Source organism: Amaranthus tricolor, chromosome 7 (assembly GCF_026212465.1).
Source record: "Amaranthus tricolor cultivar Red isolate AtriRed21 chromosome 7, ASM2621246v1, whole genome shotgun sequence".
In the NCBI taxonomy this organism is placed as follows: domain Eukaryota; kingdom Viridiplantae; phylum Streptophyta; class Magnoliopsida; order Caryophyllales; family Amaranthaceae; genus Amaranthus; species Amaranthus tricolor.
Window position 1 is genome coordinate 28,266,582 of NC_080053.1, and position 26,115 is coordinate 28,292,696.

The following is a 26,115-nucleotide window of genomic DNA, read 5'->3' on the forward strand; positions in this document are numbered from 1 at the left end:
CCCCAAAAGGATTTTTATTATGCTACAACCTTTGATGATTATGTAAGGGTTTTGATCCGATTTCGGATACATATACACATTAGGTTATATATTTAATTCTGACCGATATCGATCAACAACTATCCCGAGTCGAATCTTCAACAATCAACGACCAATGTAACATGCATATTAGATATGCATATTAGATTGCTAGATGGAGAAGGATGTCTTCTAGAACGAAATGAATATTAGATGCATGTTTCTACTAGTTTTTACGTCATGCATACCCTGGTATTTTAGTGTTAAAATTGTTCATCGTTGTATAATGTGAGACGCTTCACGTTGAAAAAAGAAAAAAAAAATTGTCATTTTATAAACTTGATAAGTCACTCTTACTAATTATTACTTATCAATTGATTTTAGCTGTTAATCTCTTTTGTAATTATGGCGTTGGTTAGTCATGTTTACTTGATTAGATTACCTAAACTCATTCAATCAAACTATTGGTTAAAGAAATATAATTAGATCTGTGCATTAGGCATGATAGGAGTCGAGCTTAGCTCACATAAACATGATCCAAATCGGGTCAGTCTCAAACAAAAAAAAAAAGGGTTATTTGGTCAGGCCCTCTCGACTTGCTTCAAACCCAAACAAACCAGTTTATAATTTTTTTATTGAAAATTTTCATTGAAATAAGCATGTTTTATTCGGTGAAATGCCTTTAATTTAATTATTTGCTTTTGTCAATTCTAATCACTGTAGACTATTGTAAGTCTATAGCATTAATTTACCATAATTCAAGCAAAACATTTAATAATAAAAGATCGTTTAAGGTATCCATATAGTCATTTTTAGCCCATTTTATTTATGTAAACAAAGAATCCATTCAAAGCTTGCATATTTAAGGATTGAATCTAGAACCCCCAACTCATTGGACATCTCTAGTCAAGATGTACCTTTACTTGAGGATTTATGATAAGAAAATTTGAATAAAATAAGATTATTTAACAACTTAATTCTAAAAATAAGCTTCGTGAAAACTTAATTCCCAAAATAAGCGACCATACATCCAAACCTAGCCTTGGAGTTAATCGCTGTTACTAACAGCGATTGACCAAAAAAAAAAAAAAGCCATAAGTCGCTGTTACTAACAGCGACTTAGGGAGTTGACCAGTCAACTCCTTAAGTCGCTGTTAGTAACAACGACTTTAAGGTTAATTGGTCAACTCCTTAATCTCGTAAGTTGGAATGAGGAAGTAACTGAGAACTGAAAACTTAAAACGTATTAAATTGCTGTTACTAACAGCGACTTAAAAAAAAAAAAAACTATTATTAAGGTTATTTTGAATGCACGGACGCTTATTTTGAAAATTAAGTTTTCACGAAGCTTATTTTTGGAATTAAGTTGTTAAAACATCTTATTTTATTCAAATTTTCTTATGATAACTATTGGACAGACTGAATTGACCCAAATGAGTCGTTTTGCGTCACATGATTGATGATACATACGTCGGAAAATTGCACATTTTATTAAGCTTGAAGCAAATATAGAAATTGATATTGGATCATCTATCAATAAGGTAGAATTTGAGCAAATTGAGTACTAAAACTGATCCAAACTATAATTCAAACAAATAATGCAAATGAAGCCTTGTGAATTTTAGATAGCCCGGAAAACGCCTCAGTTGCCCCGCTGAGTTGTTGAGATGGGTCCAGGCGAAGCGCTGATCTTTCGTACCATAGCATCTCTTCGAAAATATACTGTCCCAGCATTCTCAGTCGCTTGCACGTGTAACCACAGGTCACAGCATTCTCAGTCGCTTGCTCGTGTAACCGCAGATGTCCAACTTTAAGGACATGTTTGGGATGAGTAAGTTATATATAAAAAAGAAGGTAAAGAGAGGATAAAAGTAAATTTAGATCATGAGGAGAACAAAATATACAAAAATGTCGTACGGTCTCAGTTCTTTTTTATTTGTCCACCTTACTATAACGGATGGTTTGATTTACAGATAAGAATTAGAGATCGCCTAAAGTACAACGCAACACAAATGATGATCTAGGAAATTTAGATACTCCTCCCTAGTACTTATGTAGTACATTGTACAAACTTCTAATCGTATTTATTATATTCATCTAATCTAGTGTTCTGGCCTTCATTTCATCAACTAATTTCGAGTAATATTGTTCATAATAGTCCACATCTACCATATTTTGTATTTCGTACCAAGTTATATAATTACATTTCCTTGTAAATTCCTATCTTATCTTTGAAGTCGTCTATGCCAAAGCAACTCCACAATCACATATCTCCTTACAACTTTTAATCGATCTAATTCATACCTAAAAATTAAAACAATAAACCATAATGGTAATAACTAATAAGAAAGCACAATATTTATAGTTAAAATTACGGAAATGTTCTTCCCTTCTCATCTTCCTCATTCTAAGACCATATTATTCTCCATCATCATCATCAATCCTATATCTAGCTCAAAAGATAGAGTTTGGGTGAGGGAAGGTGACGGATCTTCCATACACATACTCCCTTCAATGAGAGAACTAGAGGAATGTGATCAATATTATTCTCCTTGCCACCATTTATTTCAGCATACCACAAGGGTTGATATCAAACATTTTGGAAGCATATTTGAATATAAAGAAGGCTCTTTCATTATTCATCATAATATAATTCCTACTTTAAAACATTTTTTTAATAAAAAATCATTCAATTCATTTTCTATGGTGGGATACAGATTATAATTGAAAGATGAGGTACTCACCTCAAAATTGGGTGCACGTTCACAAATAAGGAGCACAATAGTACCACTATCCAAAGATGTCACATTAGGAAACAAAAGAAGATGACCTTGATGTAGTTCAGCAGCAGCGCCAGTAGCTGCAGAAAGTAGCATGAAATTAAGAAAAAAGTGCAAGAAAAATACTCCTCATCATCAATCATCATACCCAAAACCCAGTGTATCCCGCTCATAAGAACTATGATCAGAGTCTGGGGAGAAAAGGAAGGCGACAACTCATACCCATAAAGGAGAGCGCGACTAAAGAGTCCCTCGGCTCGAAGATGATCCACAGATGAATCCTCAAAAAAAAAAATCTCAGTAGTCAAAAACATATAGATAAATAAAATATATATAAAAAAATAACTAGGTAAAACATAAAAAATAATCGAATGGTATGTAAAAAGGCAAAGGCAACAAGAAAAATACTCGTAAATCGTAATAGCTTAAAATAATTAGACAAACAGTGAATTTAGATTTGTTTGATATTCAAATTTTTGATGAGTAATAAGAGCCTCTTATACAAAAGAACGTGTGTTTCCTCTTGAGAGTTGATGGTTAAATCCTTTACACTCTCTTCTTAAGTCATGGTTGTAGTTTCTGGTCGTTTAATCTATGCAAATTCAAGTAATTTGATCCCTTAGACTTGTTCTTGGTGGCTTGGCCTTTAGAAAGCAAACTAAAGTCATTATTCCGCACTTATATTTGTTCTTCGTTAAAATCAAATATATCAATTTCACAATTGGTTCTACTTCTTAATTGGATAATACTTCATATTATTCGCTAAGAACAATATGTGAATGGTTCTACCTTACACAAAACCTATGTTACTCGGACTCTTCATTTTCCTTCACGTACCCGTGTCCAATCCTTGATACTGGGACATAAGTATGACACTTAGACACTTCATTTTAGGCGTAAAATTGAATATTTAGACGTATGCAGCACTTGGACACGTACCGGTACCCGACATCAGTACCCGAGTCCAAGTAACATAGCACTAAACAATAAAAAACTTGAGAAAAAGCTAATGGGGGTGTTTGGCAAATTAGCTTATTGAGCAATTTTAGTTTATTTTGATTATAAATAGAGGGTTGATGAACTAATTGGTTGAAACAACTTATTGATATGAATAAGTTGTTTTTGAACAAACTACTCATAGCAGCGGGTCCAAAATCAGCTAGTTTAATAAAATCAACTAGTCAAATCAACCATTATAACAGCTATCAGCTACCAGCTACCAGCTACTAGCCGTTTGCCAAACACCCTCAATATCAAACTAGTCTAAATACGTAGATCCTAAGCTCAATTGTCAATGAGGTGATATGACCTGTAAGTTTCTAATATAATTTTGTCAAGAAAGATTTAGAAGAGGCAAATGCCGCTATAAATGCATTGTATAAAGCTCAATTCATTAGCGGACAAACATATAGAGAAAACCAAATGATGCCTTAGAGTTATAGGCCATTACCGTATCTTTTCGGTTCAGATCATCAAATGCATCAGCTTATCTACGATGTCCAATCACAAATCGTCGGACGCCAGCAAAATCAGGTACAATAGTTACATCACAGAAGCCGTTTCCAGTAGCATTCTGTAGGTAGTCTGCAAGCACCTGGCACTGTTTTACGCCATTCGTCTGTTTGAATTAATAGTACATCATCAGCCAAAGACAACTTAATCTATCAAATGTTGCAAATAAATCTCTGTGATCAGCATGCTGGTGTAAATGTTTGCAACTCATTCACGCGAAAAACTCCAAAATTAAGCAATGCTCCCAATTAAGTTTTGAAATGAGTTTAAGAGATCACTAATTACGTTAAGGAAGTCCACAAGCATTTTGTAAATTACTACTTCCTCTGTTCTTATTTGTTCTTCCCCTTTTCTCCAAATGAAAATTTTGTAACCTTTTTTAGGATAAAAACCTTATTTAACCAACATATTTAATAAAACTATCATATATTTACGTTTTTATCCCTCAAAATTGACGGTACCCTATCATCGTGGCCTCGTTATGATCTCTCCCCTTTTTACTGACCCACTTACTCATTTATATGATTTTAAGCAACCATAATCATTATTTATCTCATTTAATAATTACTCTTAACGGAATCTTACCCATTCTTAATAATTAGTCATTTACTCTTAATTGATGACATCATATTAGCTTGTGTTCAATAATAGCGAGCAAACCACATTCCCCTTCTCAATCAACATTCCCAAAATCCTAAGAAATAAACCTTCTCATCCACCTCAACACTAAAAAAGTCTCTATTCTTTACTCTCTTGGTTTCCTTGCCATTCTCACATTACCAGCTAACAACAAAATTCAACAAAACTACACTCAATTACCTAAAAAACCAATTTGTTTTAGAATTTCATTCATGGGTTTTAGCAATGACAAAGAAAAGGAGGCAATCAAATATATGCTAATTTCTTGATGACATTTATCATGGCAATAAAAATAAGCACCTCAAAAACAAAGAAACCACCCGGTTTGAGCATTATCGACATTGTTGAGCATATATGAAAAAGACTATCCATGCCTTCCACACCTCCATCCAATGCAAGCACAGGTTCATATTTCCCAACTTCAGCTTGCAACCCATTGATATCTTCACTTGGTATATAAGGTGGATTGCTCACAAGACCAGCAAGTTGTCCTTCAAATTCCATCAACGGCTCAAACCAAGATCCTTGCTTTACCTTTATGACATCCTGGAGACCATCATGTGATCAAATTAACAACATGATTCAAGAGGGCAACTTATACTCAAATAGCAAAAATTGCTATAGAGGTTCAAGTGAATATCAATTACTTCCTCCGTTCTTTTACTTGCAACACTTCTCAAAACAAGCATGCCAATGCACATTTAAACGACAGGATCCCACACGAGTATAGTTTTTGTTGAATCTAATTCATAAGGTCAAAGCAAACTTGTAGATTTTGTAAATGTTTGTGTTGCAACCTATGTTACTCGGACTCTTCATTTTGCTTCACGTACCCGTGTCCGATCCTTGATGCTCGGACAACATTTGTATGGCACTTGGACGCTTCATTTTAGGCATAAAGTTGAATAATTAGACGTATCCGACATTTGATATAGTACCCGAGTCCAAGTAACATAGGTTGCAACTAAAACAAAACAGAGGAAGTATATCATAACAATCTTGAGGATAACTACTAATCTATCAAATCATATATTTTCATTCAACTATAGCTGTTGCATTCAATCATATATAATCCATTCATTAATAATGAAAGATTCATCATTGCTGTAAAATTATATCAAAAATGTAGGCAGAAAGACTAACCTGTAAAGCATACCTCTCAACATTATAACTAGCAACAGAAACTGCAATAGGGCTCAAGTCAATTGCAAAAACCCTACCACTGTTGCCCAAAATCCTTGAAATTGCAATAGCAAGAGCACCAGAGCCAGTCCCCAGATCTGCCCAAATCCCTTCCTTCAAAGCTTCATTTGTACATACAACATCCTCAACCAAAGTAACAATCTTCTCGGTTTCGGGCCTCGGAATCAAAACCCCTTCTTCAACACTCAACAATAAATCCCTCCAATGCTCACACCCAACAATATACTGAAAAGGTCTCCTCTCTTCAATCCTTTGTTGCCAAAGCTTATACATTTGATCTAAACTTGCTCTCAAACCCACCGTTTTTGAACTTAATCCATCAATTTGGGAAGTACCCAGATGAGAAATAAGTGAAGAATCTTGAATTGTGTCCTCAAGAAACCAATTTAGCTCTCTAAGAAGGAGACTGGAATCTGGACCATTGTCAATTTCAACAAATGTGGAACCTACAGAAGAAGCTAGGGTTTTAGCCCAAACGAAGAAATTATGGAGGTCTAATAGGGTTGTGGAGTAGATAAGTGGTCTTAGAAAAAGAGGGATTTGGGGTTTATGAGAAATGGGGGAAAAAGAAGAGGTTGAAATTGGAGAAACAGAAGAGGAAAAGGAAGAAGAAGCAATGAAATGAGGGTGAGAAACTGTTATATTTTTGGTGGGTTTAAAGAAGAAAGTTTGAATCATGGAAGAAATGAGATGAGAGGTAACCCTAATTCTAGAAAAAGGTGGGCGCATTCTGCAACTTCCTCCCATGGCCATGGCCATGGCCATTGCCATTGCCAATTTCCTTGAAAAAATGGAAGGAAATGGTGTATAGTGGGCAATTTTTTTGCAAAGCTCAAGAAAACCAAATTTTGCAAAATATGCAAGACTCAAGAGGTTGAAGTGGAAGATAGTCCCTTTGTCTCATGACTCAAGAGTTAGTTACAACTTACAATTTCTTTTTTTTTTTTTATAAAAAAGTACTTTACGAGAAAGTGAGAGAATTTTGTGGATAAATACGAAGAGCGAGAGCAAAGAGTGAATAGTATGGGTTAGTAAAGTGATTGTAACGATTATGTTTTAGTACAGAGAGAGTTTTAATTTGAATAACTGAAGTTGAAAATGCAACTATACTACATACTTTATGCTAAAATGCAAAATTCATGTAATAGATTATAATGTGTCGTATATAAGGGGACTTACTATGAAAACATATGAGATTGTGTTTTTAGTAGATCAAATCACCAAAAAAGATGTGAAAATCCAAAGGAGGAAAAAGATGATTTGTGTTCCAAACTCATTAGATAGGATTGAACTGACGGAAAAAATTTTACTTGTTATTCCTGAAAAGCTTTTAAAAAACTACATTTTACAATTGAATTCTCATTTGTTCGTAAGGACCCTTACATTTGTATAAAATGAACCTTATTATGATCGTATAAAAATCTCAACTTGTCAATGCTAACGAACCAAGACACAATCTAAAGATAAAAAATGTTCTAATAGACTTTTGTGAGAATTTTGTGGTTAGAGGTTATGAATCTTGAAGAGAGCAATTGTAAAGTTCGGTGAAGATTTGAAGAATTTGTCGATCTAACACTTAGCTAATCTCATTGTTCAATGTACTATGAGTCTATAATTTATTAGTTTACCACTTATTTAATATTCATTATTCTATATTTATTTTTAGAGAAAATTATTTTAAACTACCTTTTCTATACCTTGTTTGCAAAAAACTACCTTATGTAATTTTTTTTGCAAAAAACTACCTTATGTAATATATATTTTGCAAAAGACTACCATTTAACGTTTTTTTGGGTTTGACCGTTGAAACTAACTGTTGACCTTCACATGCAACTCACGTGATCTTTTATTCCTTGCCTTCTTCTTCATTTCAGCGCTTTCTGAGTTCTTCTCCTCTCACTACTTTCTCTCTCCTCAATTCCACCATAAACTGTGACACCATTACATCTTTCCCTAACGATATACTCGGTTCCTTCTCTTCATGCCCCTTCTTCACCTGCCCCACTACCGTTATATGTGACCCAACTGTTAGCCCACACGGTAGTTTCACCATCCCATTGAACTCTGTTTCTGTTTCAGAAACCTTCTCCGGACACCTCGTCGCCGTTTCTGGTGCTGCGCCTTCATCTCCTTTTGGGTTTTTCAATTGCCTCCATAATTCTGAGCCCAATAACCATGCTTGCATGCCACTTTTGTAAATTGAGCTATTATCGTCGTTTCTAATTCTGCCAGTGAAAACCAAATTAGAAATAATTCCCGGCGGTTTTTTCTGCCATGACGTTTGGATTGTGAAACGTGGTGGAGTTTCGGTATTTTCCAAGAACCGCAAGAGGGCTGGAAATTGAGTAGTCATCAAGAAACAGTAAACAAAAACAAGACCCATTAAAAGGTGAAGTGATTCGCACGGCCGTACCCCATTGACCTCTGTAACAATTATTCATACAGAAAGAGAGGAGAAACCTGATGGGGTAGATAACTGGGAGCCAAGGTTTGCTGGGCATCAAAGCTTAAGAGAAAGGGAAGATCACGTGAGTTGCACGTGAAGGTCAACAGTTAGTTTCAACGGTCAAACCCAAAAAAAACCGTTAAATGGTAGTCTTTTGCAAAATATATATTACATAAGGTAGTTTTTTGCAAAAAAAATTACATAATGTAGTTTTTTGCAAACAAGGGTATAGAAAAGGTAATTTAAAATAATTTTCTCTTATTTTTATTACAATATAAAATGAGGGAAGAAACCTTAATTTATTCTCCAAAATGAGATAAAACTTAATTTTCTGACTGTTTTATACTTATTAAATAAGAGACCATTGACTAAAGTTTAAAGTTTAATATGTAAGTGGTTGGACCATTTTGTCCCCACCTAAACATAATGCACTACATCCCTTATCCACATACCACAAACAAATTATTGGTACTCCTCATCTACAATAGTTTATTTTGAAAATGTATCGATTTCAATTTAAGTGTTTTAAATTGCAAATTTATTTTAAAATTAAGTCAAAGTCCAATACAATTACAAAGTCAAGTAAATATCAAATAGTCATATCTATTTAACAACCCTATCTACATCCAAATGTAGACAAGTAATTCCTTCCCAAATTCATTTCCCACTTAATGAATTTCTATTAATCCAGACTATTTTAATGTAATTAATTCCATACAAAATTTTTTCTTAATTTGCTTTCTTTTTTTCTCGGTCAAAATTAGTCTCCATGAAAATGGAGGATAGGAAATCTCAAAAATCAACACTTTCTTTGACTCACTATTTCTTTCTCTAAGAAGAATCCATTAAAGGCTAAAGACATTTCCACCTTCTCTCGTTCTCCTTCACTCTCTCCCTCCATTGTCGGTGCATCAATATTTTTCATCGCTCCCGACGCCATTGCAGAAACTTTCTGGACCTTCCACATTATGGATTGCAGCTATATACTCCTATCTCATCATTTGGATTATCCTCAATTTCATTTTAATCAATTGGGGTTTTCGTGATTTGATTCACTTTAATTTTTCATTAACGGAGTTTAACCTAGTTGACTCAAACTAATAATCTCGAATTCAGGGTTAGATAATATGGAAGACATAGGGTTAGTTCAGCAAGTTTGGAAATGGCTGCAATTTCAAAAGCATTTGTGTTCCCTTGCTCCAAAAACCATTAGTGGACTTACAGATAGGGTTTGGGTCGCCATTGATACACTTTGGCCAATGTTTTGTAAAGGTTTCAAGAACTTCTTGAACTTAATGGTTTTGATCGTGATGTATTGGATAGATAGCTTTTTAAGGGGAATTCGATCGTTAATCGGCCTACAATCAGCTGCATTGCTGATGATAATGTGGAGTTGTTTTTTGAGCTTGACCTCCATTTCTTGCCTTGTTTATGTATTAACTAGCATGGTAAGTTTTCCATTTCTTTAATTTTTTGGTTATTTTGCTGTGTTGGATTTCTTAAATCTTTTGATATAATATGTTGATGAAAAATCTATAATGTGGACAGAATTACAGACTTGCATAAACTTTTATCCTTTTTCTGTGTTCTGTTTTGTGTGATTAGCGATGGGAGGTGAATTGTTAAGAGTGCTTACTCAGAAATGTCCTAATATATGATTATTTGTGGAGTGAGGCTTCTGTAGTTTGAAGAATTTTGATCATTTCAGCACAATAATTAGCCTTTTTGATATAGTCCGTTATAATCCCAGGTCTAAGAACTAAAATTCTTTGGCCTCATTGATGAGTTATTAAAGTAAAAAGTAATTTAAACACAAGAATCCTATTTAATTTAGGAAGGCCACAAAGAAAGTAAAAAACCTTGACTAGGAAAAGCTCTTTTGCTACACTACGACAAACCAAGGACTCAAAGTTATATTAAGATATATTGTGTCATGTGTGTATTGTTTTCCTTGCGCAACCGTAAGTGCTCCTTTGCATGTGATGGCCCTGAATTACACAAACAGGTTCAGAACTCAGGCAATTGATTGTTTTGTTTTTTAGTACAAATGCCACTAAAACTGTGTTAATAATTGCAGGGGTTCCTGGCAGTTGTGTTGGTAACATTGCTCGAATATAAGCCCTAAATTGCTTGAATTTAAACGCTAAATTTAAAACCCCCAATTAAAAGAAACCCTAATTTGTGTGATTGATGCTGTTTAAAAGGAGCCAGAAAATGGTGAAAAATGTGGCAGTGCCGCCGGTTTGTTTTGGTGATGTTTGTGGGTGGGGTGGGAAATTGGTGGTTAGAGATTTAGAGTACTTCTATTAAATTTTCAAAAGTAGTTGTAGACTGCTCTACCAAAAAATCACCGGATTTAGTTGTATTGTTTCCACGCTCTCTAGCGGAGCTTTTCTTTCCGTAGTTTTTCTTACGAAAAAACTTGAAAGTTAGACAAAAATCCAACTAATAGGGTAGTGGTAGACAAAAATCCAACTAAATGTATCAGCTGAAAAAGAGTTGCATATAGTGAAGAGAAATTATGATCAAAATCAGTTTACACATCAAAAATAAAAGCTAGAAGCTGAAATATAGAACCAAAGATTCTTGATTCTCCACTACTTGTTGGGTCATTGTTGGTTTGTGAGAGTTGTCAGGTGTCTAGAATTACTTTTTTCTTGTCAGCTTTTGACTACTCAAAAGATTTTCTTCTTGACCAATTTAATTGACATTAAAAGTCTTATGGAAAATACCACTTTGTATCGTGTTCTCATGCCCGTCAACTTTTGACTGTAGGCTTTGTAGTTTGACCTTTTTAATTGACTTTAAAAGTCCTCGAAATCCTGAATAACAAACTTTGATTTTGTGAATACAATTTAACATGGATTTGGAATTGTATAAGTAATCCATTCTCTATTTCTTTCTCTTCTTGCATCTACAATAGTAATGAACCCTTGGACATTCTTGTTGATCCTCCTTGCTTTCTTGTAACATTGTCGAAATTTGGCACAATAGATCTGTAGTTCTTTCCATGTTCCTCTTAGTCGGTGTTATCTTTTTAGGGGATGGATTGAGGTACGAAATTGTTTTAGATCATGAATGGTTTTATTATGGCGTATTTGATGTACTGAATGCGTTGAGATCTGGCAAGTTTACTGTGGTACTGTAGCTGTCAAACTAGAAGAGGTCAGTTGTGAAGCAAACATGCTGAAAATGTCAATTCTTGGCTTTCTTTTAAGCATATGATTCCATGTGAAATTGAATAAACTGAGAAGGTCTATGATTTTTTGAATAACTGCAAATGTCTTTTGCATATGTATGGATTTTATGCTGTTAAGTAACATAGTTCAATGTTGCTGTCCAATATCAACTTCATATTAACAAAAATGTATATTCATGGTCATTGTATGCTGTGTTTTGATATTTGAGCATGTCTTGATTTTCTTGTTAGAGTAGTTCTGATTGTGTGCTAAAAATTTTCAGTTGAACCTGAATATAAGTATTCATATCTTAGAGTTTTTTCCAGGATTTTTTTAGTCCTATATCAGATTCTGGGTGATTGTGTACACTCATTAGCTTTTTCTCTAAAGCCATATACCAATTGCCTCGAACTGGGCTATTTAGAAATTGAACCAGTATCTACATCTCTGTATATTCCCCTTTGGCTTCTTCTATCTTGTGGTGATTAATATAGGCAAATATGAATACTTGTGCTATTGTCTTCCTTTTTTGGCTATTCTTTTAGAAACTTTTTCGCTTAATGTAGGAGAATGTGAGTTAACTTGTACCTCTGTTAATACTTATGAATGCTTTTTGTTCTTCAAATTTTTGTACTTGATGTAAGATAATGCGAGTTAATATGTGCCTCTATTTTTTGAAATGATATTTCTATCCTAGTTTCATTGGTGTTCCAGATGTTAGTTGACTTCTAACAATGTACTAATGCCTACTATAGCCGATTTGAATTGACTGGCTGATCTTTTTGTTTGGCTCTGTTTTGTATTTATATATTCGTGTTCTAGCCTTATTATTTTTCCGGACCTTCCTTGTCAACTTTCAGCAATGTGGTAATGCCTACTGTACAAGATTGATGAACTGGGATATTTATTTGTTCTATCATATTTGATGATAACATTGCTTGCTTTCCTTTAATCTTATGCACTGCAGGAGGGTTGTTATGATGGTTTATTTTGGAATATACATCACTGTGTGATTGTTATATAATTCATTGACCTAAAGCTTTTTTTTTCTCTCCTAAAAGTGGATCTCATGATTAAACAGATTGCATGAAGTAATGTGGTCAAACTAAATGATAATGAAAACTAGAATGGATTTATTTTAACATTGTACCTTAATTATTTTCGCATTGTTATGTTCTTTGTCTTTTTTTGTATCGTTTTATGCAATTTATTTTTTGGTTAGACTATGAATACTTTATACTGCTACAAGTAGTTTGAGACTGATGCACTTTGTTCTTGAAAAAATTTTCAGGCAGCCGCTGGAGTTGCTATTCAGTACTTGGGCTACACTCCTGGAATTTTTATCGTAGGGCTATTTGCCATCTTAATATTATGGATGTACGCTAACTTCTGGATTACAGGAATATTGTTTGTTGTTGGAGGTAAAAGCTTGCTTTCTTACCTGTTAGATTTTCTTTTGGATGGGTCTTCATTATGGTTTCTTCTTCCATTCTTACATAGATCAGCTTGCCTATTTCTTTAATAATTTCTGCTTTTTGCTTTTAGAATTTTAATAGCTCTTGAAGATAGTTTATACGTGAATATACTTAAGGGATGGGGTTGGTGTAGTTATTGTGGAATCAGCTGCGTCCTGCACAAGTAGAGATCCTGAAGTAGCAAATTTCATGTGTAGGTTGATGTGGTCATCAGTTGAGTAGTTTCTCCTTGAGTTTCGTAACAATTTCCTTTTTGATTTGTCCTACCAACTTTGCTTACTTTTCCTATTTTGAAAGTTAATCCACACTCCTCATCAATTCTCATCCACATATTTAATCGTTCTCATCAAATCCATGCATTTAAAATTTTTTTTTTTTTTTCATATTCTCCCCCAAACAAAAACACAAAGTAATAAAGCAATATATACATTTTCTGCAAATTAATGGGGATCTAGGAATATTTATTTTACATTTTCTGCAAATAATATTGTGAATGTTGTCTTTTTGAATTCTATGTGCAGGCTATCTGTTCTCCTTAAATCATGCTCGACTGGTGGTCTTTATGGCAATGGTTTATTCCGTATATTATGTGAATGTACGAGTAGGATTTGTTGGCCCTTTTCTTTCTATGAACCTTGCCTTCTTATCAAATGATGTATTTAATTATTTGTCAAAATGGTGCGATACTCTGTATGAGAGTACACGTTTTGAGGAGCACAAAGCCTCTGAAGCATTCTCAGAGGATAACTTTTCTGGAGATTGTGAGGCGTTTGTTCCCTCTGATGAATCCGAAGAGTTTTCATCATCTACCTCAGCTAGCAAAACAACGAGCAAAACAGCTAATAAAACACCTGGTAAAACAGCTAGTAGATCAACTTCTAGTACGACAACTATTCTGAAGATTCAGAAAGAAGCTTCTCCTGGTGAGGTGGTCATAGAAGACAGAAGCTCATTTATTGAAATGAAAAGGATATTAAGCAGTGCTGACCACTATGAAGCACTGGGATTTTTGCGCCACAAGAAAATTGATACTATGATATTGAAAAAAGAATATAGGAAGAAGGTAGATACTAAAGCTATATCTTCTGTTTAACTGGATGGTTCACCGTTTCACTCCTGATTTGTTAGTTTTTATGTGTTATTATAAGAACATACTTGGCATTAGTCAAACTCGGTTGCATACTTTAATTCTTGGGTTACTCTGATGTCTTGTATAATAATATATGTTTCATCTTCTTTTGTTTTAGTTGGTATCTGTTGAGTGTCTAGCTGAAGTAGCTGCTGTGGATGTGTGTTTAACGATTATTTATTAATAGCTGCCAATCTATGGATTATTTCTTTTTGCTATTATATCTCATCTACCATCCAACCAAATGAAGAATGCAAGGCCAAATTCTGCTTCCTCATGGCAGCTAGATATTGCGAGTTGCTAGAGTCTATTTGTTCTGAGTAATAGGAGCTTAGAAAGAGCGTATATCAATTATCTATATCATCCTTCTTTTGCATGAATGGTTAGATGTATTTTTTGGAAAAGGATGGTATTGATGTTACGTTTCTCCTTGGCATGTCTCACATGCAATTTCTGCCTTGATCTATGTATCATTGGTTAACAGTTTGGAAGGATTTGTTGGTATTTAATGCCTTTGTTGTGACATTTCTAAGTGATAGTTTGGCTGATAACTAAAGAGAAAGTTTTCTCTCTGTTGTGCAGGCCATGCTTGTGCATCCTGATAAAAATATGGGAATTTCATTAGCAAGTGAGTCGTTTAAGAAGCTTCAGTGTGCTTATGAGGTAAGCTGTGTATTTTTTTGTTATAGATCAAGTTTCTTACATTAAGCCATTTGTTTTAATTAGTCATTTATCACTGGAAGTTGCTTTATTTTTAGTGGAAATATTTATTGTTTGTGCACCTGAAACTTTGGCTTTTTTGTAGGTACTTTCAGATTTTACGAAGAAAAGAGATTATGATGAGCAACTGAGAAAGGAAGAATATAAAAATATCTACCAAAATTCTCCTAGCACTTCAAATCAGGTAAACAACTGGGGGTTGTTGGACTGAAATGAGATCATTTTTTAATCTCTTTAGATAACATTTGCTATATTATGTCAACTACTTTCTTGAGTCTTTGATCACACTTCTCTCTAATTTTAATGCTAGCATAATGTGAATAAGGAGATTGTGAGAAGGAGACAACTTTGAGTAGTCATGGAGCTTTTTCAAATAGCGGTTATGGCGATATGTGAGTTTAAACATTTGAGAATGTTCCTTTGATGTGTGCATTTGGGGTGTTATGGATGGTCAGTCGTACCTCTGAACCTGGGAACCTGTAAAATTAGTACAACTTTTTACCACTAATCAAATTGCCCTATTTTTCCATGTTATTCTAGTCATTGGGTAGGGCCTTGAGTTGACCTGTTGAATCCTGTCAGTGTGGTCTAAGCAGCTCTGAGAGTTATGGAAGTTATTCTATTGCGATCAGCAGTACTATCTGTCAGATCTGCTATTCGAATGCAGCACAACATTGTCTTGCGTTTAAAGTGAAAAGTCCGAATGTTTCACCTGTTCTTATTTTTTAGTAGAAACTATGATGTGCACTGGTTATACTCTTCTTATCCTGCTGGTTGTCATTAGTGGTCCGCAGACTCCGCACATAACATGGTGCTCTGAAGTAGCTGTCTTATTTTTGATTTCGCCACTTACTTTATCTGCACCATGCTGATAGTTGCATCCAAATTGAGTTTCTTTTGTCCCCTAGTTTGATTTAAGAATGATGAGCGATGTAAACCCTAAATTGTGAATAGAGCAGATCTTCAACATTTCTTTTAAAACTGCATGCGTAGTTGTTTCTGCCTTTCTGGTCATTAATTAGACTTGTCTCATTTGAGTACATATGTTTCTTACATAGGAAGCACGTGAGTTTTTTTCTGAGGAGTCAAGGCAGATACAATGCACTAAGTGTGGCCATTCTCACATTTGGGTTTGTACTAATCGATCTAAGGCCAAGGCACGCTGGTGCCAGGTAAATTTATGTAACTCTTAGTCTGTGCTTGGGTATCTTTTCTTTGGCATGCTTGTGAAAATGAAGTAATGTCTGCTACCAGATGATCTTGAATATGGTGGGTGATTGTCTTAATTACAGGATTGTTGTCAGTATCATCAAGCCAAGGATGGAGACGGCTGGGTTGAATACAAAGGGTCTCTGGTCTTTAGTGAACCTCAAAAGGTATCTTTAACTTGGACAATCATGTGTTTGCTCTCAAGTTTCCTGATTTGTTGGCAAAGTGTGGCCATTAGTCGTTAGTTGTGATCTTTGTACTGATATTAGTGTGTCTATATTAGTCTCTAAGCTACCTCACTGAAACAACAATCCAATTTTCCATGTCCTCTTGGCAGTGCATCTCATATTCTTTCCTATAATTAAATCTTAAATTGGAAAATTTAAACTGAATTAGTAGTTTATATGTCCAGCCATTTGTTGGCATGTAATTGAAATCGAGATTTTGAATTCTATTGGCAACTACTTGGCTATCTCTTTTGCATTTTTTCCTCCTAGAAGAGTATATGTTTTGTTGGAGCACTAATGTTGCAAATCCAATTTTTCTTGGCATTGATACAAATCAAACCCACAAGTTATTTTTGGAGCAATTTGCTCTATAAGTTTGGCATCTAGGGTTAATTATTGCACACTATCATTTTTTGGTCCAATTAATCAAAAATCATCAATGTTGCAAATCAACTATAATATTATTCTGTGAAAATGAGTATCTGGATTATCTAGACATTGTATTTTGGTTTTAATATTTGGTTTTGCTGTTTGTATTTGTTTATTGAAAACATAGGAAAATTTCTGCCGCAATATGATGATCGTGAATCAATTGTACATGATACAAAACTTGGGGGCTTAATTGCTCCAATTAGAATAAAGGGCTGAATTTTCAGCGTAAAGTTATGGGCTCTTAATAGCTCCAATAAGAAATATTCTCTGTTCATTTTTGATTTCGTGTTATGCTTTCCTTTCCATGCTCCTGAAAACTTCTTCCTTTATACGTAGATTGATTTTAGTACGTCTATAGCCCTTTGTATTGGGTAAAATGATTACTGTCAAATTTTCTTAGCTTTTGTGAGCACATTGCAGTGGGAACTGGAATGTTTACAAAATGTATTTGTGAAATTTATATAATTTGTGTTGTTGCTGATTATGCTTCTCATGGGGTTTCTGCTGCAGATGGAAATTCCACGTGCTTTTGTGTGTGCTGAAAGTAAGATATTTGATGTATCAGAATGGGCTATCTGTCAGGTTAGTTTACTTGCAATCTTGTACTGTTTTCTACTCCAGTTATGAAGTTTGATAGGAATCATTCTTTAGCTGATCTATCCTCCTGCCTGCATCGATATTCTTTTTGAACTATAGTAGCGGGGATGGTTCAGAAAATGTAGGTGAATATGACACATACATTCTGAATCGGCACTGTTCGAATATATAGATCTTCTTGTCTTGTGTTTGATATCATGATATACATAGAAGTATTGATTATAATGGTAACCTGGTTTGGCTTATGGTAAAGTAACCTTTTTAGTGAGATGAATATAAAAACCAACATTACATTGCCCCAATGCTTACTAAAGTGTCTCTTTCTTAGGCAAGGGTAAGTGTGGGTTGGATGTATGTAGTCTTACCATTGTTATAACGAGGAGGTTGTTTACAGTTGACCCTTGATTGAAGCACCATCTAGTGCTTCACATTCTAAAGAAGTGTGCGATTGAATGAGTCATATTACTCATTATTCATTATAGTCCAAAAAAGACCTTCAAAAAATTTGACTTGACCCGGAAATCTGACCGACCCAACCCATTTTTTTCTAAAATTTAGTGAATTATTTAGTTGTAAATAATATTTTCAAGTCAATATTCCATAGCCATGACTTCAAGCTATTTTGTTCCAATATGATAAGGAAAACTAAATTTTTACCAAAAAAATGCATGGTATTTTTTAGCTATTTTATAGTGATTAAAATATAAAAATAATAAATCTATCATCCTTTCGGTCAAATTGACTACATTTCTCCTGCCCTCTCTTACGAGGGGTATAGGTATGGTTTGTATGTGATCTACCTCCCTAGACATTGGCTTTATAAGCGGGATTTACTGGGTATGATGGTATGATAGTATATGGTAATTGGTATCCTTTCGGTCAGATCAGACCGACTTGAAACTGTCCGAAAACCAAAGCAAAAATAATATTTGGCTTCATTGTAATTGCACAAGCAACTAGTCTAATCAGATCATTATTATAGGGGATGGCTTGTAGACCCAATACCCATCGTCCAAGTTTTCATGTGAACATGGTTGGTTTGGAGAAGACGTCTCGTTCAAATTCCAGCAGATATCCGTGGGGTTTGGATGCAGAAATGATGGATGTAGAGGAAGACGAGTTTGAGCTGTGGCTACAACAGGCTCTTGCTTCTGGTCTCTTTTGTGAAACGTCAAAGTGTAGAAAGACTTGGAGTCCATTCAAATTGAACCAGATAAAGAAGCGATGGCGAAGATCATCATCAGGATTAACGTGATGTACCGATAATGTCTGGGTACTAAATTTTGACAAATTGTCACAAGGGGTTGCACATTGTAAATATGCATGTAATTTTATCACAGCTTTGGCTGTTCTTAGCAAATATCAAGTTTTGTTGCGTTTTGGGTTGGTCGATGGTGAAATTGTTGTAGAGATGTATGTGATTAGCCGAAGCTTTCTAGCGCAATGATGTACCCGCTGGCTGTAAAAATTTTAAAAGGGGAAAAAGATGGTAGGAGAGGGAAGGAGGAGAATGCAAGGCATAATTTCTCCAGGAAGTCATTTGTTAGATGCACAACAAGATCAAATATTAAATGTTAAATTCTCTCAGCGAGACGGCCTCAAAACAAGGAGTCTGTATCCTCATAAATTAATGCACATAGTATTAGTAGCATTATTTAGCTCAACTGTTTAGGCTTCTCTTGTAACAAAATATCATACTTGGTTAAAATTGCAATTTTATTTATATAATGCAAAATCTTTACCTTGAATTTTATTTAAACTAATTTTCATTTTAGTTTCCTCCATTCATCATCATCATCCTACCTAGTGTATTCTGCTCTTAGAAAAACTATGGACAGGGTCTGAGGAGGGAAGGACGGCGGCAACTTATAATCTATTTTTGCACATTTTTTCAAAAATAGGGGCTATTCCTAGTTTGTCTCTAAACTCTTGGTTCCTAATTCGATCCATCAATGTATGCCCACACATCCACCTCAGCATATGCATTTCTGTAACTTCCATCTTATGTTCAAAAATCTTTTTTACAGGCCAACATTCGGTCTCATATAGCAGAGCAGGTCTGATTGCCGCTCGGTAGAATTTTCCTTTTAGCTTGCTTGGGAATTTCCTATCACATAGCACTGCAGTGGATGCTCGCCACTTGAGCCAACCCACATATATACAATGATTTACATCTCTGTCAATCTCCCCATCCCTTTGAATGATCGATCCCAAATACTAGTACTTGGTCGTACTTTTAACAACTGCTTCATCAATGGATATCTATGGTTCACCTAACGGTGATGTCCAACTAAAGTCACAGCGCAAATACTCGGTCTTCGTACGACTAATGCGCAACCCTTTACCTTTTAAAGCTTCCCTCCACTCATCCAATTTATTACTAACCTCCTCTCTAGTTTCTGCTACCAACACTACATCTTTAGCGAATAGCATGCACCACGGTACCGTCTCCCAAATAGATTTAGAAATCTCTTCCATAATGATAGTAAAAATGAAAGGGCTTAGAGCCGATCCCTGATATAGTCTAATTTTAACCAGAAAAGGCTCTGTTATCCCTACCAGTGTCTGAATGTTAGTTGAAACTCTGTCATACATATCCCGTATAGCCTCAATGTACACTGAAGAGATACCTCTAGCCTTGAGGCTATCCCAGATGACATGTCGTGGTATGCTATCATACGCATTCTCCAAGTCAACGAACACCATATTGCAGATCCTTCTTTCGCTCCCTATATTTCTCCATCAGTCTCCTCAAAACATGAATTGCCTCAATGGTTGACCTTCCTGGCATATAACCGAATTGGTTCTTTCTAATCACCGTTTCCTGTCTAATTCTCCTCTCTATCACTCAATCCCACAATTTCATTGTTGGCTTAGAAGTTTGATACCTCAATAGTTCTCTCATACCTGCACATCGCCTTTGTTTTTAAACAGAGGTATTAGTGTGCTACTCCTTCATTCTTCTGGCATCTTTTGTGTCCTCAAAATAATATTAAAGAGGTTAGTTAGCCAACGAATGCCCTTTTCTCCTAAACCCCTCCACACCTCAATCGGGATGTTATCTGGCCCGATTGCCTTTGTTCTCCCCATCTTTTTGAGAGCTTCTTCTACTTCTTCTGTGGTAATATCACTCGTTGACCTATATTCCAGTGGTCTTTGGACGTCAGAAATTTGATTATCCACCTCCTTTGGCCCCCTAGACTCATTGAGTAGCTGAGAGAAATACTGGAGCCATCTAGTTTTGATGTCCTCTTGTCTCAGAAAAAATCGTCCTCCCTCATCCTTGATGTATTTCACTGCCTCTAAGTCTTGCCGCTGTCTGGATCTAGTCCTTGCCAACTTAAAAATATGATTCTCCCCCGCTTTGGTATCAAGCTTCCGATACAAGTCCTAATAACCATGGTTTTTTTTTTGCCTCCGTTACCGCATTCTTTACCGCCCGCTTTGCTTCTTTATAGCTCACTCTTTTTCTATCCTATCCTCTTCTTCCGTGCATGCCATAAGTTCCTTAAATCTCTTGTTTTTATCCTTTATCTTCTTTTCCACCTCATCGTTCCACCATCACGACTCTTTGAACACTTTTGGTTTACCCGACGACACCCCCAAGGTCTGTTTTGCCACTTTTCTAATGGTTTTTGCCATGTTCACCCACATTTCATTCGCATCCTCTGACTGACTTGGGAAGCTCAGTAAACTTATCTTGCTTGACAGGGTTGTGACCATATCCCTTTTGAGTCTCCCCCATATGATCTTTCCCCTGGACTCGACCTTCTTCTCTACGATTTTCTTCTTCATCCTGAAAACCAGTACTAAAAGCCCGTGTTGGGTGGACATCTCTGTACCCAACACCACCTTACAATCCAAGCATGAGGCCCGATCTCAGTTGCGCACTAAGAAATAGTCAACTTGGGTTGCATACTCGCCATTCTTATATGTGATCAAATGCTCATCTTTCTTTCTAAAGATCGAGTTTGCTATAACCAATTCTTTTGCTAGCGCAAACTCCAGCAAATTTTCCCTACTCTCATTCCTTGCTCCCAAACCAAACCCTCCATGTACCGAGTTATAGTTGCCTGCATCTCTGCCTATATGTCTGTTAAAGTCTCCTCCTAAGAAAACTTTCTCATCTTCCGGGATAGTTCTCATGAGGTCTCCTAGGTTATCTCAGAACTCGCACTTCACCTGCTCATCTAGCCCAACTTGAGGCCCGTACGCACTGAGAATGGATATGATCTCTTCCCCCACTAGTATCCTAACTAGCATAATCCTGTCATTACACCTCCTTACTTCAACCAATTGCTTTAGGATATCATTAGACACTAGGTTGCCAACCCCGTTACATCTGTCGTCCAAACCTGCATACCACAACTTATATCCCTTTATACCTTTTGCTTTTTGCCCCTTCCACCTAGTCTCTTGAACACATGCTACATGAATCCTGTATTTTGAAAGTTCATTTGCCAACTCCAACGACTTGGCTTCTAGGGTACCTAAGTTCCAAATCCCCACTCTTAGTTCTGGATCCTACTTACGTTGCCCCCCTGACCCCTCTCCTTGGACCTGACCTCAGGTGACCATAATTGCTTCGCAACTCTATATTCAGCTATTACGAACTAGGGTAAAAGATTACAATCAGATCACTAACAGAGATCAACATAAAATAAACAAATAAATAACAACATACAAAATTGAAATGGAAACCTATATTTTTTTTTCTCTAAAATTAATTGACCCAGAAAAGAACAAAACTTATCCAACAAAAATCCTCAACTAAATTAATAATACTGGTGATAATTTAGTTTCCTCAATTATTGATTAGTAATAGTATTCTTTTTAAATTTCTGATAGAATCTAACAATTTCATAATAAAATATAACCTTTTGTACTTCATCTTTTGTAATATGTATGATTTCAATTAATCATAATAAATTTCATTTTTCAATAAAATAAGTTGTTTGGGTTATTAATTGTATCTCTGTATTATTCGAATTTTTTCAATCGTATTTTTATTGATTTTTTTCTATCAAGAATTGTTAAATATTAAAAAAAATACTTAAATATCCTTAGCTTTTATTTTTAATACAAAGAAAGAAAAACGATTAACATTTTTCTTCTTCCAACACTCCCGTTTGCTCCCAGCCACTCACAATACTTCCACCACCCCAGGGGGTCGAAAACACCCATAACACCACCACTGATGCCCACCACATTCTTTATTGTAAAGTCATAACTTTTTGACAGAAAAAATTCAATCAGACAACGATTGAAAAAAGTTGAATAATACGGGGCACCATTGATAAAAACGAACAAAACTTAAAGAGTATCATTAATAAAGTACTATAATTTTTTTTTTGGTTGTATAGTATAGGATGAGAAAATGGGAGGTAGTAGGTGAGAGTCAAATTCACGATATTGTTTGATAAAAACGATACTTAACTCAGCGAAGACAAAATCTGATTGTCAACCAAAGACTAGACTATATATTATCACAAAATCTTATGAAAGATAGTCTCTTTGAGAGACTGTCTTTAGATGGGCCGACCCAAAAAAAATATAAATCAAAATAATAATTTACTGATTTTTGTTTGATTAATTAAATGCATTTACTTAAATTGGAATCTATACCATCATTTAATCGTCTTATTATTACCCACACCAATTAATGTGGTAAGCTGCTCATCATTAAACCAAAACACTATTTGAATTCTCACTGATCTTTCTTTCTCTTCATACTCAAAACCCTCTTCATCTGGTTTTAGCTCAGTTCACCATTTTTGTCATTCTATCATTTTCGTGTTTCTGATGACCCAATTTATGAAGTGAGTTTTATCACGACCCAATTTATGAAGTGGGTTTTATCATGATTCATGACCCAATTTATGAAAAAAGTTTCATGACCCAGAAGTGGGTTTTATTATGACCCAATTAATGAAAAAAGCTTCATTAATCTTGCTTAGTTTCTTTCATTTTTGAGTTCTTCTCTTTCATCAAAAAGCTTGCTCAGTTTCATCATTTAAATCAGGTATTGAAAATTGTCAAGCAAATTTATGTTTTTAGGTTTTGCATTTAGGTTTTTTTTCGTGTTTTGATATAAATTTTCAATTTGTTATTTTATTGCATTTAATATGTAATCTTTGTCAATTCCAATCATGGATGATGATGATGAAGAACAAACTTTAGGCTCTGTCATGAAGAACTTGAAAAATCTCATTTCATAAGGAAAGGAGTGTTGATGATGATTCAAGCCTTAAGCCTAAACACAAGAAGATGTTCATAATACCTTTGGTTCATTCTATTTTTTTTCATGTAAATTGGCATTAGGTCTGATATAAATTGGCAATTCTTATATAAGTTGGGATTATGTTTATTGTAAATCAATATTAGATATGATATAAGTGGATATTAGGTTTATTATAAGTTGGCATTATGTTTGATTTAAATTGAAATTTATTCTTATATAAATTGAGATTATGTTTATTCTAAATTGAAATTAAATATGATAAAAGCGAAATTTTTCATGTTTTAAATTTGCATTAGATCTAATGTTATTTGGCATTAAATAAAATTAAATTGGCATTTAATCTGAGTTAAGTTGTGATTATGTTTGTTGTGAGTTTGTATTTAATCTGTTTTAAGTTGGGATTATGTTTATTGTAAGTTGACATTATATAAATTTTAAGTTGGCATTAGTATGATGTAATTTGATTTTAAGTATGATATAGATGGGTATTAAGTCTAATATAAGTGGACTTTAAGCTTAAAATAAATTGGCACAGAGTCTGATGTAAGTTGACATTAAGTTGTTGTAAATATACATTAGATCTAGTGTAAATTGACTTTAAATCTATTGTAAGTTGGCATTTCATCTATTCTAAATTGGAATTATGTTTATTGTAAGTTGACATTACATAAATTATAAGTTGGCATTAGTATGATGTAAGTTAATTTTAAGTATGATATAAGTGGGTATTAAGTCTAATATAAGTGGAATTTAAACTTGATAATGATATAAATTGTCACTGAGTCTGATGTAAGTTGGCATTAAGTTGATATAAATAACCATTAGATCTAGTATAAATTGGCTTTAAATCTATTATAAGTTGACATTCAATCTGTTCTAAGTTAGAATTTTGTTAATTATAAGTTGTGTAAGTTGACATTTAGTATGATATAAGTGATTCTTAAGTCTGATATAAGTAGAATTTAAGCTTAATATAATTTGGCTATGAGTCTGATATAAATTTTATTTAATTTGTTATTTTGTATACAGTGTTGACAGAGTTATATATACTAATTGCAAACCACATCTTTTTGTGTAATGGTTACTCCAGCACATATTGGCGATGTGAATTCTATCAGATTTTCAGGCTTGTTAAGATACCTTTGATCGATGTTGAGCGCTCAAAGCAAAAAAAGAGCAAATGGAACAAGAGAAGCTTTCATCATTTAGACAACTTGGGTTATTGATTAAAACAATTGTGCATTTTGAGAATGGTTTAAACAAGAGAAGTTTTCATCATTTAGACAACTTGGGTTATTGATTTAAATAGTTGTGAATTTTCAATGTTTTGAGAATGATTTAAACACTGAATTACGGTGTAATTGATTTAAACATTTGTGGATTTTTTCATCATGTATCATGTAGCTTTCATCATTTAGACAACTTGGGTTATTGTCTGTTATTTTGGAATCAAATTCAATTAATGTGAAATCGGTTCATTATATTAAGATTGAATAAGTTCGCATGAAGTATGATATAATTGCGTATTTAGTTGCCATTGAATATTATATAAGTTGACACTAAATATAAATTAAGTTGTCATTAAGTTTTACTTAAATTGGCATTGAGTTATATGATGTTGGATTTGATGTCTAATGTGAGTAGAAAATAGATATAATGTAAGTTGGCATTAAATCTAAATTAAATTGACATTAAGAATAATATAAGTTGGGATTAACTATAAGTCAAAAATAAATTGGCATTAAACATAATATTTTATGAAATTAGATTTGATATCTGATGAGAGTAGAAATTTATAAGTTGGCAGTGAATATTATTATAAGTTTGCATTTAATTTGAGTAAGTTTTCATTAAGTCTTATTTAATTTGGCATTAAGTTATATGAAGTTAATATTATTACAAGAATGATGTAAGGTGGGATTAAGAATGATGTATGTTGGGTTTAAAAAAGTATAAATTGAAATTATATATAACATAAGTTGACAATAAAAATGATGTAAGTTTGCATCACAAAAAAAGTTATCAAAAAATCATAAATAAACCTCTAAGCATACATTATATAATGTGTTTGTTTGGTGTTATGGAACCAAACTACTTTATTTTAATTGTTGACTGTGTTCTCTTCTCAAAATGATCTTTAATTCTCTTTCTTCTCCTCTTTGTCACTGACTTTTCAGGATTAAGCACAATATATCTGTCATTATCAACATTTGTTTGTGACTGACATTCTTGGCCTTCAAGTGTCGCAAAAACATCTACATTTTTAAGGTCACTAATATGTCTTCTTACTTGTAGTGGATTAACAATA

General features: G+C 34.2%; 2 protein-coding genes across 6 annotated transcripts; one reads left to right on the forward strand and one right to left on the reverse strand.

Moving 5' to 3' along the window:
- Positions 1-1,489: 1,489 nt before the first annotated feature.
- LOC130818203 (uncharacterized) lies at positions 1,490-7,080 on the reverse strand. 5 transcript variants are annotated; one of them, XM_057684274.1, is made up of 6 exons: positions 6,093-7,080; positions 5,250-5,495; positions 4,249-4,416; positions 3,021-3,079; positions 2,763-2,878; positions 1,490-1,826 (listed from the first exon to the last, which is right to left on the reverse strand). In XM_057684274.1, exons 1-3 carry the CDS (start codon positions 6,921-6,923, stop codon positions 4,285-4,287), a joined length of 1,209 nt encoding a protein of 402 aa, XP_057540257.1. In that variant the 5' UTR covers positions 6,924-7,080; the 3' UTR covers positions 1,490-1,826; positions 2,763-2,878; positions 3,021-3,079; positions 4,249-4,284. The 5 variants fall into 5 exon arrangements, with proteins under 5 accessions (XP_057540257.1, XP_057540256.1, XP_057540255.1 ...); XM_057684276.1 differs by lacking the exon at positions 1,490-1,826 and adding an exon at positions 1,839-2,322; XM_057684273.1 differs by lacking the exon at positions 3,021-3,079.
- Positions 7,081-9,151: 2,071 nt separating this feature from the next.
- LOC130818204 (uncharacterized) lies at positions 9,152-19,319 on the forward strand. The gene is made up of 9 exons (XM_057684277.1): positions 9,152-10,046; positions 13,069-13,198; positions 13,774-14,315; positions 14,964-15,044; positions 15,187-15,285; positions 16,160-16,273; positions 16,394-16,477; positions 17,480-17,551; positions 18,549-19,319. Exons 1-9 carry the CDS (start codon positions 9,726-9,728, stop codon positions 18,819-18,821), a joined length of 1,716 nt encoding a protein of 571 aa, XP_057540260.1. The 5' UTR covers positions 9,152-9,725; the 3' UTR covers positions 18,822-19,319.
- The last annotated feature ends 6,796 nt before the right edge of the window (positions 19,320-26,115 follow it).

Excerpts from the sequence above, each read along its gene's own strand:
- LOC130818203 (XM_057684273.1), bottom strand. The coding sequence starts at position 6,923 with ATGGCAATGGCCATGGCCATGGCCATGGGAGGAAGTTGCAGAATGCGC. Across the intron at positions 5,496-6,092 it reads TTGAGAGGTATGCTTTACAG|GATGTCATAAAGGTAAAGCA; the intron begins GTTAGTCTTTCT and ends GATGGTCTCCAG. Across the intron at positions 4,417-5,249 it reads GTGGTTTCTTTGTTTTTGAG|ACGAATGGCGTAAAACAGTG; the intron begins GTGCTTATTTTT and ends TAATTCAAACAG.
- LOC130818204 (XM_057684277.1), top strand. The coding sequence starts at position 9,726 with ATGGAAGACATAGGGTTAGTTCAGCAAGTTTGGAAATGGCTGCAATTT. Across the intron at positions 10,047-13,068 it reads TTTATGTATTAACTAGCATG|GCAGCCGCTGGAGTTGCTAT; the intron begins GTAAGTTTTCCA and ends AAAAATTTTCAG. Across the intron at positions 13,199-13,773 it reads AATATTGTTTGTTGTTGGAG|GCTATCTGTTCTCCTTAAAT; the intron begins GTAAAAGCTTGC and ends TTCTATGTGCAG.